Source organism: Lampetra fluviatilis, unplaced genomic scaffold, assembly GCF_964198595.1.
Source record: "Lampetra fluviatilis unplaced genomic scaffold, kcLamFluv1.1 SCAFFOLD_987, whole genome shotgun sequence".
Taxonomy (NCBI): Eukaryota; Metazoa; Chordata; class Hyperoartia; order Petromyzontiformes; family Petromyzontidae; genus Lampetra; species Lampetra fluviatilis.
In genome coordinates, this window is record NW_027621734.1 from 1 (window position 1) to 14444 (window position 14444).

The window sequence follows — 14444 nt, forward strand, 5'->3', positions numbered from 1 at the left end:
GCGGGGGAGAGTGGTTGGCCGAGTTGGAGATAAGAGGCGTAGGGACACCTCGGGCCGTCGTGGGCCCGGATAGCTCAGTCGGTAGAGCATCAGACTTTTAATCTGAGGGTCCAGGGTTCAAGTCCCTGTTCGGGCGTTCCCATTATTTTTTTACATTTTATTTTGTAAACATTTCAACGTCACTATTTTTGTTGTTCGGCCGTTCACCGTTATTTTTATTAAAAATTTATTTTTGTGAAAATTTCAATGTCCACTATTTTTATTAAAATTTAATTTTTGTGAAAATTTCAATGTCACTATTTTTATTTACATTTTATTTTTTTAAACATTTTAATGTCACTATTTTGTCTGTTCGGCCGTTCCCCATTATTTTTATTTTATTTTTGTAAACATTTTAACGTCACTATTTTTTCTGTTCGAGCGTTCCCCATTATTTTTATTTAAATTTATTTTTGTAAACATTTTAACGTCACTATTTTTTCCGTTCGTGCGTTCCCCATTATTTTTATTAAAATCTTATTTTTGTGAACATTTCAATGTCACTATTTTTATTAAAATTTAATTTTTGTGAAAATTTCAATGTCACTATTTTTATTTACATTTGATTTTTTTAAACATTTTAATGTCACTATTTTGTCTGTTCGGCCGTTCCCCATTATTTTTATTTTATTTTTTGTAAACATTTTAACGTCACTTTTTTTTCTGTTCGAGCGTTCCCCATTTTTTTTTATTTAAATTTTATTTTTGTAAACATTTTAACGTCACTATTTTTTCTGTTCGAGCGGTTCCCCATTATTTGTATTTACATTTTATTTTTGTAAACATTTTAACGTCACTATTTTTCCGTTCGTGCGTTCCCCATTATTTTTATTAAAATCTTATTTTTGTGAACATTTCAATGTCACTATTTTTTCTATTCAGGTGTTCCCCGTTATTTTTATTAAAATTTTATTTTTGTAAACATTTCAACGTCACTATTTTTTCTCACGTGTCTATAAATAAATAACGATTAAATGAACGTTGTAATTGTTTTGACAATTTTTTTTATATCTCCTGCAAAAAATAGTCTTTAATACTGAAGTATATTTTTTACGTGTCTATATATTAAAAATAACGTTGAAAATAACGTTATTAACATTTTGTCTCGATTACAATGTTTTGCTAAGACACACTGCAATCATACTCGTTATTAATACTCGAATATATGTTTCACGTGTTTATGTATATACATAAAACGTTTACATTAATGTTAGCAACTTTTTTCTCTATTGCAATATTTCGTATAGATTCACTACAATCGTGATCGTGACTGATACCGGAGGAATCTGACGATGCAAAAATCGCTCCTTTTAATCAATGTCAATTTATTTTTAATGTCTCTAAAACCTTTAAATTAACGTTGTAATTTGTTTCTCTCTAATACAATGTTTTGCTGAGATTCACAACAATCATAATCATCTGCTTGGTTCTTTCGGTAAAGTCACGTAGAAGGGAAATAATGAAATAATATGAACATTAAACAATAACAATTCTCACGACGTCTCGACTGCAACACAAGCAGCCATCATCAGGTGTGACATCCACAACAATCATCATCAGGTGTGACATCCACAACAATCATCATCAGGTGTGACATCCACAACAATCATCATCAGGTGTGACATCCACAACAATCATCATCAGGTGTGACATCCACAACAATCATCATCAGGTGTGACATCCACAACAATCATCATCAGGTGTGACATCCACAACAATCATCATCAGGTGTGACATCCACAACAATCATCATCAGGTGTGACATCCACAACAATCATCATCAGGTGTGACATCCACAACAATCATCATCAGTGTGTGACATCCACAACAATCATCATCAGGTGTGACATCCACAACAATCATCATCAGGTGTGACATCCACAACAACCATCATCAGGTGTGACATCCACAACAATCATCATCAGGTGTGACATCCACAACAATCATCATCAGGTGTGACATCCACAACAATCATCATCAGGTGTGACATCCACAACAATCATCATCAGGTGTGACATCCACAACAATCATCATCAGGTGTGACATCCACAAGAAGAACATTTTATTGCTGTGGAATTCACACCTGATGACGATTGCGTGTGTTGCATTTGAAACGTCGTGAGAATTTTATGTTTTATATTTTAATTATTTTATTACTTCCCTTCTACGTGACGACTTTACCGAAAGAACCAAGAAGATGAATCCCTGCAGTCACGAAAGCTTAAATCGAAATAAAAAAAATTCTTTTTTTATTATTTAATTATGTTTTATTTTTATCATTTAAAAATGGGATATTATCATTATTTTATTATTTTTATTATTTTATTATGTTTTATTTGTATTATTTTATAATGTTTTATTTTTATTATTTTATTAATTTCCCTTCTACGTGACGACTTTACCGAAAGAACCAAGAAGATGAATCCCTGCAGTCACGAAAGCTTTACATCAAAACAATCATAATCGTTATTGATAAATCGGAACTCTTCCGGAAGATCCTTCCTGTATCGGAAGATCAATAAAAATAACTTGAAACTCCCCTCTTCTTTCCGATTTAAAGCTTTCGTGACTGCAGGGATTCATCTTCTTGGTTCTTTCGGTAAAGTCGTCACGTCGAAGGGAAGTAATAAAATAATAAAAATAAAACAATAAATAAAATATTTTATTTTATTAAGTTTTATTTTTATTATTTTATTACTTCCCTTCTACGTGACTTTACCGAAAGAACCAAGGGAAGTAATAAAATAATAAAAATAAAACATAATAAATAAAATATTTTATTAAGTTTTATTTTTATTATTTTATTACTTCCCTTCTACGTGACGACTTTACCGAAAGAACCAAGGAGATGAATCCCCTCTTCTTCTTCTGGAAGACGTCTTCCGGAAGAATCTACCGTCTACCTGCCACCCCCAAAAAAACGCACTCCCTGCAGTGACGTGGCAGTCGCCGCGTGACGTCACCAAGACAGGCCCAGAGCGGCGGCCATCTTGGGTAGGGGGGAGGTGTTGAGGGGGGTGAGGGGAGGGGTTAGAGGGGGGTGAGGGGAGGGGTTAGAGGGGGGTGAGGGGAGGGGTTAGAGGGGGGGGAGGGGTTAGAGGGGGGTGAGGGGAGGGGTTAGAGGGGGGTGAGGGGAGGGGTTAGAGGGGGGGGAGGGGTTAGAGGGGGATGAGGGGAGGGGTTAGAGGGGGGTGAGGGGAGGGGTTAGAGGGGGGTGAGGGGAGGGGTTAGAGGGGGATGAGGGGAGGGGTTAGAAGGGGGATGAGGGGAGGGGTTAGAGGGGGGTGAGGGGAGGGGTTAGAGGGGGATGAGGGGAGGGGTTAGAGGGGGATGAGGGGAGGGGTTAGAGGGGGATGAGGGGAGGGGTTAGAAGGGGGATGAGGGGAGGGGTTAGAAGGGGGATGAGGGGAGGGGTTAGAGGGGGGTGAGGGGAGGGGTTAGAGGGGGGTGAGGGGAGGGGTTAGAGAGGGAGTAAGGGGAGGGGTTAGAGGGGGAATGAGGGGAGGGGTTAGAGGGGGGTGAGGGGAGGGGTTAGAGAGGGAGTAAGGGGAGGGGCTAGAGGGAGCGAGGGGCGGGGCTAGAGGGGGAGAGAGGAGGGGCTAGAGGGGGAGTGAGGGGAGGGGCTAAAGGGAGTGAGGGGCGGAGCTAAAGGGGGTGAGGGGCGGGGCTAGAGGGAGTTAGGGGCGGGGTTATGGGGTGAGGGGAGAGGCTAGAGGGGGAGTGAGGGGAGGGGCTAGAGAGGGAGTGAGGGGAGGGGCTAGAGGGGGGATGAGGGGCGGGGCTAAAGGGAGTGAGGGGCGGAGCTAAAGGGGGTGAGAGGCGGGGCTAGAGGGAGCGAGGGGCGGGGCTAGAGGGGGAGAGAGGAGGGGCTAGAGGGGGAGTGAGGGGAGGGGCTAAAGGGAGTGAGGGGCGGAGCTAAAGGGGGTGAGGGGCGGGGCTAGAGTGAGTTAGGGGCGGGGTTATGGGGTGAGGGGAGAGGCTAGAGGGGGAGTGAGGGGAGGGGCTAGAGAGGGAGTGAGGGGAGGGGCTAGAGGGGGGATGAGGGGCGGGGCTAAAGGGAGTGAGGGGCGGAGCTAAAGGGGGTGAGAGGCGGGGCTAGAGGGAGTTAGGGGCGGGGTTATGGGGTGAGGGGAGAGGCTAGAGGGGGAGTGAGGGGAGGGGCTAGAGAGGGAGTGAGGGGAGGGGCTAGAGGGGGGATGAGGGGCGGGGCTAAAGGGAGTGAGGGGCGGAGCTAAAGGGGGTGAGAGGCGGGGCTAGAGGGAGTTAGGGGCGGGGTTATGGGGTGAGGGGAGAGGCTAGAGGGGGAGTGAGGGGAGGGGCTAAAGAGGGAGTGAGGGGAGGGGCTAGAGGGGGAATGAGGGGCGGGGCTAAAGGGAGTGAGGGGCGGAGCTAAAGGGGGTGAGGGGCGGGGCTAGAGGGAGTTAGGGGCGGGGTTATGGGGTGAGGGGAGAGGCTAGAGGGGGAGTGAGGGGAGGGGCTAGAGAGGGAGTGTGGGGAGGGGCTAGAGGGAGCGAGGGGAGGGGCTAGAGGGGGAGTGAGGGGAGGGGCTAAAGAGGGAGTGAGGGGCGGGGCTAGAGGGAGCGAGGGGCGGGGCTAGAGGGAGCGAGGGGCGGGGCTAGAGGGAGCGAGGGGCGGGGCTACAGGGGGAGCGAGGGGCGGGGCTAGAGGGGGAGAGCGGCTGTCATGGCGGTGCTGGAGGCGCGCATCGGAGGGGACGTGGGAGAACAGGCGAGACACTCACACACAGTGACACACACACACAGTGACACACACACACAGTGACACACACACACAGTGACACACACACACACAGTGACACACACACACACACAGTGACACACACACACACACAGTGACACACACACACAGTGACACACACACACAGTGACACACACACACAGTGACACACACACACACAGTGACACACACACACACACAGTGACACACACACACACACAGTGACACACACAGTGACACACTCACACACACACAGTGACACACACACACAGTGACACACACAGTGACACACTCACACAGTGACACACACACACACACAGTGACACACACACACAGTGACACACACACACAGTGACACACACAGTGACACACACAGTGACACACACAGTGACACACACACACAGTGACACACACACACACAGTGACACACACACACAGTGACACACACACAGTGACACACACACACAGTGACACACACACACAGTGACACACACACACACAGTGACACACACACACAGTGACACACACACACACACAGTGACACACACACACACAGTGACACACACACACAGTGACACACACACACACACAGTGACACACACACACAGTGACACACACACACACAGTGACACACACACACAGTGACACACACACAGTGACACACACACACAGTGACACACACACACAGTGACACACACACAGTGACACACACACACAGTGACACACACACACAGTGACACACACACAGTGACACACACACACAGTGACACACACACACAGTGACACACACACACAGTGACACACACACACAGTGACACACACACAGTGACACACACACAGTGACACACACACACAGTGACACACACACACAGTGACACACACACACACAGTGACACACACACACAGTGACACACACACACACACAGTGACACACACACACACAGTGACACACACACACAGTGACACACACACAGTGACACACACACAGTGACACACACACAGTGACACACACACAGTGACACACACACAGTGACACACACACAGTGACACACACACAGTGACACACACACAGTGACACACACACACAGTGACACACACACAGTGACACACACACAGTGACACACACACAGTGACACACACACACAGTGACACACACACAGTGACACACACACAGTGACACACACACAGTGACACACACACACAGTGACACACACACAGTGACACACACTCAGTGACACACACACAGTGACACACACACAGTGACACACACACAGTGACACACACACAGTGACACACACAGTGACACACACACAGTGACACACACACAGTGACACACACAGTGACACACAGTGACACACACACAGTGACACACACACAGTGACACACACAGTGACACACACACAGTGACACACACACAGAGACACACACACAGTGACACACACACAGAGACACACACACAGTGATACACACACACACAGTGACACACACACAGTGACACACACACAGTGACACACACAGTGACACACACACAGTGACACACACACAGTGACACACACAGTGACACACAGTGACACACACACAGTGACACACACACAGTGACACACACACAGTGACACACACACACAGTGACACACACACAGTGACACACACACAGTGACACACACACAGTGACACACTCACACAGTGACACACACACAGTGACACACACACACAGTGACACACACACAGTGACACACACACACAGTGACACACACACACAGTGACACACACACAGTGACACACACACAGTGACACACACAGTGACACACACACAGTGACACACACACAGTGACACACACACAGTGACACACACACACAGTGACACACACACAGTGACACACACACACAGTGACACACACACACAGTGACACACACACAGTGACACACACACAGTGACACACACACACACAGTGACACACACACACACACAGTGACACACACACACAGTGACACACACACAGTGACACACACACAGTGACACACACACAGTGACACACACTCAGTGACACACACACAGTGACACACACACAGTGACACACACACAGTGACACACACAGTGACACACACACAGTGACACACACACAGTGACACACACAGTGACACACAGTGACACACACACAGTGACACACACACAGTGACACACACAGTGACACACACACAGTGACACACACACAGAGACACACACACAGTGACACACACACAGAGACACACACACAGTGATACACACACACACAGTGACACACACACACAGTGACACACACACACAGTGACACACACACAGTGACACACACACACAGTGACACACACACACAGTGACACACACACAGTGACACACACACACAGTGACACACACACAGTGACACACACACAGTGACACACACACACAGTGACACACACACAGTGACACACACACACAGTGACACACACACAGTGACACACACACACAGTGACACACACAGTGACACACACACAGTGACACACACACAGTGACACACACAGTGACACACACAGTGACATACACACACAGTAACACACACACACACACAGTGACACGTGACACTCACAGTGACACACACACACAGTGACACACACTCAGTGACACACACACTCAGTGACACACACTCAGTGACACACACACAGTGACACACACACAGTGACACACACAGTGACATACACACACAGTAACACACACACACACAGTGACACGTGACACTCACAGTGACACACACACACAGTGACACACACAGTGACACACACAGTGACACACACACACACAGTGACACACACACACAGTGACACACACACAGTGACACACACAGTGACACACACACAGTGACACACACAGTGACACACACACACACAGTGACTCACACACAGTGACACACACACACAGTGACACACACAGTGACACACACACACACAGTGACACACACTCAGTGACACACACACAGTGACACACACAGTGACACACACACACACAGTTACTCACACACAGTGACACACACACACAGTGACACACTCAGTGACACACACACAGTGACACGCACACACAGTGACACACACACAGTGACACACACACAGGGACACACACAGACACACACACACACACAGTGACACACACAGACACACAAACACAGTGACACACAGACACACACACAGTGACACACACAGACACACACAGTGAAACACACAGTGACACACACAGACACACACACAGAGACACACACAGACACGCACACACACAGACACGCACACACAGTGACACACACACACAGTGACACACTCAGTGACACACACACAGTGACACACACACACAGTGACACACACACAGTGACACACACACAGACACACACACAGGGACACACACAGACACACACACACAGTGACACACACAGACACACAAACACAGTGACACACACAGACACACACACAGTGACACACACAGACACACACAGTGAAACACACAGTGACACACACAGACACACACACAGAGACACACACAGTGACACACACAGACACGCACACACAGACACGCACACACACACTCACGCAGCCACACACACAGACACACACACTCACGCACAAACACACACAGACACGCACACAGACTCATACAATGAACACTGCACTGTATGTACAGTACATCTGTATATAACACGGAAGACGTTCCGAGCAATGTCCCTTCCTCATGGCGGGGTCAGGGTTAGTGGATAGGGTTGTGGTTGTGTCTGTGTGTGTGTCTGTGTGTGTGTCTGTGTGTGTGTCTGTGTGTGTGTCTGTGTGTGTACCTGTGTGTGTCTGTGTGTGTTTGTGTGGGTGTCTGTGTGTGTGTGTATGTGTGTGCCTGTGTGTGTCTGTGTGTGCCTGTGTGTGGTTGTGTCTGTGTGTGTGTGTCTGTGTGTGTGTGTGTGCCTGTGTGTGTCTGTGTGTGTGCCTGTGTGTGCCTGTGTGCCTGTGTGTGTCTGTGTGTGTCTGTGTGTGTGTGTGTCTGTGTGTGCCTGTGTGTGTGTGTCTGTGTGTGTGTGTGTCTGTGCGTGTGTGTGTGTGTCTGTGTGTGTCTCTGTGTGTGTCTGTGTGTGTGTGCCTGTGTGTGTGTCTGTGTGTGTGTGTGTGTCTGTGTGTGTGTGCCTGTATGTGTGTCTGTGTGTGTCTGTGTGTGTGCCTGTGTGTATGTGTCTGTGTGTCTGTGTGTGTCTGTGTGTGTCTGTGTGTCTCTGTGTGTCTGTGTGTGTGTGTGTCTGTGTGTGTCTCTGTGTGTGTGTCTGTGTGTGTGTGTCTGTGTGTGTGTCTGTGTGTGTGTCTGTGTGTGTGTCTGTGTGTGTCTTTGTGTGTGTGTCTGTGTGTGTGCGTGTCTGTGTGTGTCTCTGTGTGTGTGTTTGTGTGTGTGTTTGTGTGTGTGTGTCTGTGTGTGTGTGTCTGTGTGTGTGTCTGTGTGTGTCTGTGTGTGTCTCTGTGTGTGTGTGTCTGTGTGTCTGTGTGTGTGTGTCTGTGTGTGTCTCTGTGTGTGTCTGTGTGTGTGTGTCTGTGTGTGTGTCTGTGTGTGTCTGTGTGTGTGTGTGTCTGTGTGTGTGTCTGTGTGTGTCTCTGTGTGTGTCTCTGTGTGTGTGTGTCTGTGTGTCTGTGTGTGTGTGTCTGTGTGTGTCTCTGTGTGTGTGTCTGTGTGTGTGTGTCTGTGTGTGTGTCTGTGTGTGTCTGTGTGTGTATGTGTCTGTGTGTGTGTGTCTGTGTGTGTATCTGTGTGTGTCTCTGTGTGTGTGTGTCTGTGTGTCTGTGTGTGTGTGTCTGTGTGTGTGTGTGTCTGTGTGTCTCTGTGTCTGTGTGTGTGTGTGTGTCACTGTGTGTGTGTCACTGTGTGTGTGTGTGTCACTGAGTGTGTCACTGTGTGTGTGTGTGTCACTGAGTGTGTCACTGTGTGTGTGTGTGTCTCTGTGTGTGTCTCTGTGTGTGTGTGTGTCACTGTGTGTGTGTCACTGTGTGTGTGTGTGTGTCACTGAGTGTGTCACTGTGTGTGTGTGTGTCACTGAGTGTGTCACTGTGTGTGTGTGTGTGTCTCTGTGTGTGTCTCTGTGTGTGTCACAGTGCCGGTAGCCTTCATAGGTAGCGCTGCTACTACTGGCAGCACTTGCCCCTACAGTTTGTTGAGGCTATACAGTGGGGTACCTTTATCTTTGTGTGTCTGTCTCTGTGTGTGTGTGTCTCTGTGTGTGTCTCTGTGTGTGTGTCTTTGAGTGTGTGTCTGTGTGTTTGTCACTGTGTCTCTGTGTGTGTCTCTGTGTGTGTGTGTGTGTCTGTGTGTGTGTCTCTGTGTGTGTCTCTGTGTGTGTGTGTGTGTGTCTGTGTGTGTGTGTGTGTCTCTGTCTGTGTGTAGGAAGATCTGTCGAAGTTACCCGCTGAGGAGAGATGGAGGTAAGACGTGGATCACGCGAGACAGATCCGTGTACCTTGTGTACCGTGTGTGTGTACTGTGTGTGTGTACTGTGTGTGTGTGTGTACTGTGTGTGTGAACTGTGTGTGTACTGTGTGTGTGAACTGTGTGTGTACTGTGTGTGTGTGTGTACTGTGTGTGTGAACTGTGTGTGTACTGTGTGTGTGAACTGTGTGTGTACTGTGTGTGTGTACTGTGTGTGTGTGTGTACTGTGTGTGTGAACTGTGTGTGTGTACTGTGTGTGTGTGTACCGTGTGTGTGTACTGTGTGTACCGTGTGTGTGGGTGTGTACTGTGTGTGTGTACTGTGTGTGTGTGGGTGTGTACTGTGTGTGTGTGAACTGTGTGTGTACTGTGTGTGTGTGTACCGTGTGTGTGTACTGTGTGTACCGTGTGTGTGGGTGTGTACTGTGTGTGTGTACTGTGTGTGTACTGTGTGTGTATACCGTGTGTGTGTGTACTGTGTGTACCGTGTGTGTGGGTGTGTACTGTGTGTGTGTACTGTGTGTGTATACCGTGTGTGTGTGTACTGTGTGTGTGTACTGTGTGTGTACTGTGTGTGTGTACTGTGTGTGTACCGTGTGTACCGTGTGTGTGTGTACCGTGTGTGTGTACTGTGTGTGTACCGTGTGTACCGTGTGTGTGTGTACTGTGTGTGTGTACTGTGTGTGTACTGTGTGTACCGTGTGTGTGTGTACCGTGTGTGTGTACCGTGTGTGTACCGTGTGTACTGTGTGTGTGTACCGTGTGTGTACCGTGTGTACTGTGTGTGTGTACCGTGTGTGTACCTTGTGTACCGTGTGTGTGTACCGTGTGTGTACCGTGTGTACTGTGTGTGTGAACTGTGTGTGTACCGTGTGTACTGTGTGTGTGAACTGTGTGTGAACTGTGTGTGTACCGTGTGTACTGTGTGTGTGTACCGTGTGTGTACCTTGTGTACCGTGTGTGTGTACCGTGTGTGTACCGTGTGTACTGTGTGTGTGAACTGTGTGTGTACCGTGTGTACTGTGTGTGTGAACTGTGTGTGAACTGTGTGTGTACCGTGTGTACTGTGTGTGTGTACCGTGTGTGTACCGTGTGTACTGTGTGTGTGAACTGTGTGTGTACCGTGTGTACTGTGTGTGTGAACTGTGTGTGAACTGTGTGTGTACCGTGTGTACCGTGTGTGTGTACCGTGTGTGTACCGTGTGTACCGTGTGTGTGTACCGTGTGTGTACCGTGTGTACTGTGTGTGTGTACCGTGTGTGTACCGTGTGTACTGTGTGTGTGTACCGTGTGTGTACCGTGTGTACTGTGTGTGTACCGTGTGTGTACCGTGTGTACTGTGTGTGTGTACCGTGTGTGTACCGTGTGTACTGTGTGTGTGTACTGTGTGTGTGTACTGTGTGTGTGTGTACTGTGTGTGTGTACTGTGTGTGTGTGTACTGTGTGTGTGTACTGTGTGTGTGTGTACTGTGTGTGTGTACTGTGTGTGTGTGTACTGTGTGTGTGTACTGTGTGTGTGTGTGTACCGTGTGTGTGTGTACTGTGTGTGTGTAGTGTGTGTGTGTGTACTGTGTGTGTGTACTGTGTGTGTGTGTACTGTGTGTGTGTACTGTGTGTGTGTGTACCGTGTGTGTGTGTACTGTGTGTGTGTACCGTGTGTGTGTGTACTGTGTGTGTGTACTGTGTGTGTGTGTACTGTGTGTGTGTACCGTGTGTGTGTGTACTGTGTGTGTGTACTGTGTGTGTGTGTACTGTGTGTGTGTACTGTGTGTGTGTGTACTGTGTGTGTGTACTGTGTGTGTGTACTGTGTGTGTGTGTACCGTGTGTGTGTGTACTGTGTGTGTGTACTGTGTGTGTGTGTACTGTGTGTGTGTACCGTGTGTGTGTGTACCGTGTGTGTGTGTACCGTGTGTGTGTGTACTGTGTGTGTACCGTGTGTGTGTGTACTGTGTGTGTACCGTGTGTGTGTGTACTGTGTGTGTGTGTACCGTGTGTGTGTGTACTGTGTGTGTGTACTGTGTGTGTACTGTGTGTGTGTGTACTGTGTGTGTGTGTACCGTGTGTGTGTGTACTGTGTGTGTGTGCTGTGTGTGTACTGTGTGTACTGTGTGTGTGTACTGTGTGTGTGTACTGTGTGTGTGTGCTGTGTGTACCGTGTGTGTGTACTGTGTGTGTGTACTGTGTGTGTACTGTGTGTGTGTACTGTGTGTGTGTGTACTGTGTGTACTGTGTGTGTGTGCTGTGTGTGTGTGTACTGTGTGTGCTGTGTGTGTGTGTACTGTGTGTGTGCTGTGTGTGTGTGTACTGTGTGTGTGTACTGTGTGTGTGTACTGTGTGTGTACTGTGTGTGTGTGTACTGTGTGTGTGTACTGTGTGTGTGTACTGTGTGTGTGTGTACTGTGTGTGTGTACTGTGTGTGTGTGTACTGTGTGTGCTGTGTGTGTGTGTACTGTGTGTGTGCTGTGTGTGTGTGTACTGTGTGTGTGTACTGTGTGTGTGTGCTGTGTGTGTGTGTACTGTGTGTGTGTGTACTGTGTGTGTGTACTGTGTGTGTGCTGTGTGTGTGTGTACTGTGTGTGTGTGTACTGTGTGTGTACTGTGTGTGCTGTGTGTGTACTGTGTGTGTACTGTGTGTGTGTGTACTGTGTGTGTACTGTGTGTGCTGTGTGTGTACTGTGTGTGTGTGTACTGTGTGTGTACTGTGTGTGTGTACTGTGTGTGTGTGCTGCAGGGTGGAGCATGCCCGCATGCACGCCAAGCACCGGGGGCACGAGGCGATGCACGCTGAGATGGTGCTCATCTTGTTGGCTACGCTCGCCGTAGCCCAGGTGCTTCTTGTGCAGTGGAAACAGAGACACACCCGCTCCTACAACGTGAGTGGTGGCGGTGGTGGTGGTGGTGAGGGGGGTGGTGGTGGGGGTGGTGGTGGTGGTGGTGGTGGGGGTGGTGGTGGTGGGGGTGGTGGTGGTGGTGGTGGTGGCACACCCGCTCCTACAACGTGAGTGGTGGCGGTGGTGGTGGTGAGGGGGGTGGTGGCGGTGGTGGTGGTGGTGAGGGGGGTGGTGGTGGTGGTGGTGGGGGTGGTGGGGGTGGTGGTGGTGAGGGTGGTGGTGGTGGTGGTGGGGGTGGTGGTGGTGGTGGGTGGTGGTGGTGGGGGTGGTGGTGAGGGGGGTGGTGGTGGGGGTGGTGGTGGGGGTGGTGGGGGTGGTGGTGAGTGGTGGTGGTGGTGATGTCGGTGGTGGTGGTGGTGCAGACGGCGGTGCTGGCGATGGTGGCGGTGGTGACGGTGGTGACGGTGGTTGCGGTGGTGATGATGGTGGTGATGATGATGGTGATGATGATGATGATGGTGGTGATGATGATGGTGATGATGATGATGGTGATGATGATGGTGATGATGGTGATGATGATGATGATGACGGTAACGGTGGTGCCATTGCAGGCGATGACGCTCTTCCAGATGTGGGTTGTGCCGCTGTACCTCACGGTGGTGGAGGTGGTGGTGGTGGTGGCGGTGGTGGTGGTGGTGATGATGGTGGTGGTGGTGATGGTGGTGGTGGTGGCGGTGATGATGGTGGTGGTGGTGGCGGTGGTGGTGATGATGGTGGTGGTGGTGGCGGTGATGATGGTGGTGGTGGTGGCGGTTATGATGGTGGTGGTGGTGGTGATGGTGATGATGGTGATGATGATGGTGATGGTGGTGATGATGGTGGTGGTGGTGATGATGGTGATGATGGTGGCGGTGATGATGGTGCCATTGCAGGCGATGACGCTCTTCCAGATGTGGGTTGTGCCGCTGTACTTCACGGTGAAGCTCTCCTGGTGGAGGTTCCTCTCCATGTGGGCAATCTTCTCGGCAGTCACCGCCCTGGTCGTGTTCCGTGCCACACGCAGACCGCTCACCGGCTCCACGCCACGGTGACACGCTCACCACGCTCGCCACTCACACTCACCACGCTCACCACGCACGCTCACCACTCACGCTCACCACGCTCGCTCACCACGCACGCTCACCACGCTCACCACGCACGCTCACCACTCACGCTCACCACTCACACTCAATACGCACGCTCACCACGCTCGCTCACCACTCACGCTCACCACTCACGCTCACCACTCACACTCACCACGCTCGCTCACCACTCACACTCACCACTCACGCTCACCACGCTCGCTCACCACTCACGCTCACCACGCTCGCTCACCACTCACACTCAC

General features: G+C 49.6%; 1 protein-coding gene and 1 non-coding gene across 2 annotated transcripts; both read left to right on the plus strand.

The window, feature by feature from the left end:
* Positions 1-63: 63 nt before the first annotated feature.
* TRNAK-UUU (transfer RNA lysine (anticodon UUU)) lies at positions 64-136 on the plus strand. Its single transcript has one exon. It is a non-coding gene; the product is annotated as a tRNA-Lys (tRNA).
* A 4571-nt stretch (positions 137-4707) lies between these two features.
* LOC144955630 (E3 ubiquitin ligase Rnf121-like) lies at positions 4708-14144 on the plus strand (the record flags this gene model as incomplete). Its single annotated transcript, XM_078885801.1, has 4 exons — positions 4708-4767; positions 10184-10221; positions 12958-13099; positions 13990-14144. Coding segments are annotated over exons 1-4 (380 nt in total), but the record flags the coding sequence as incomplete, so codon positions are not given.
* Positions 14145-14444: the final 300 nt, after the last annotated feature.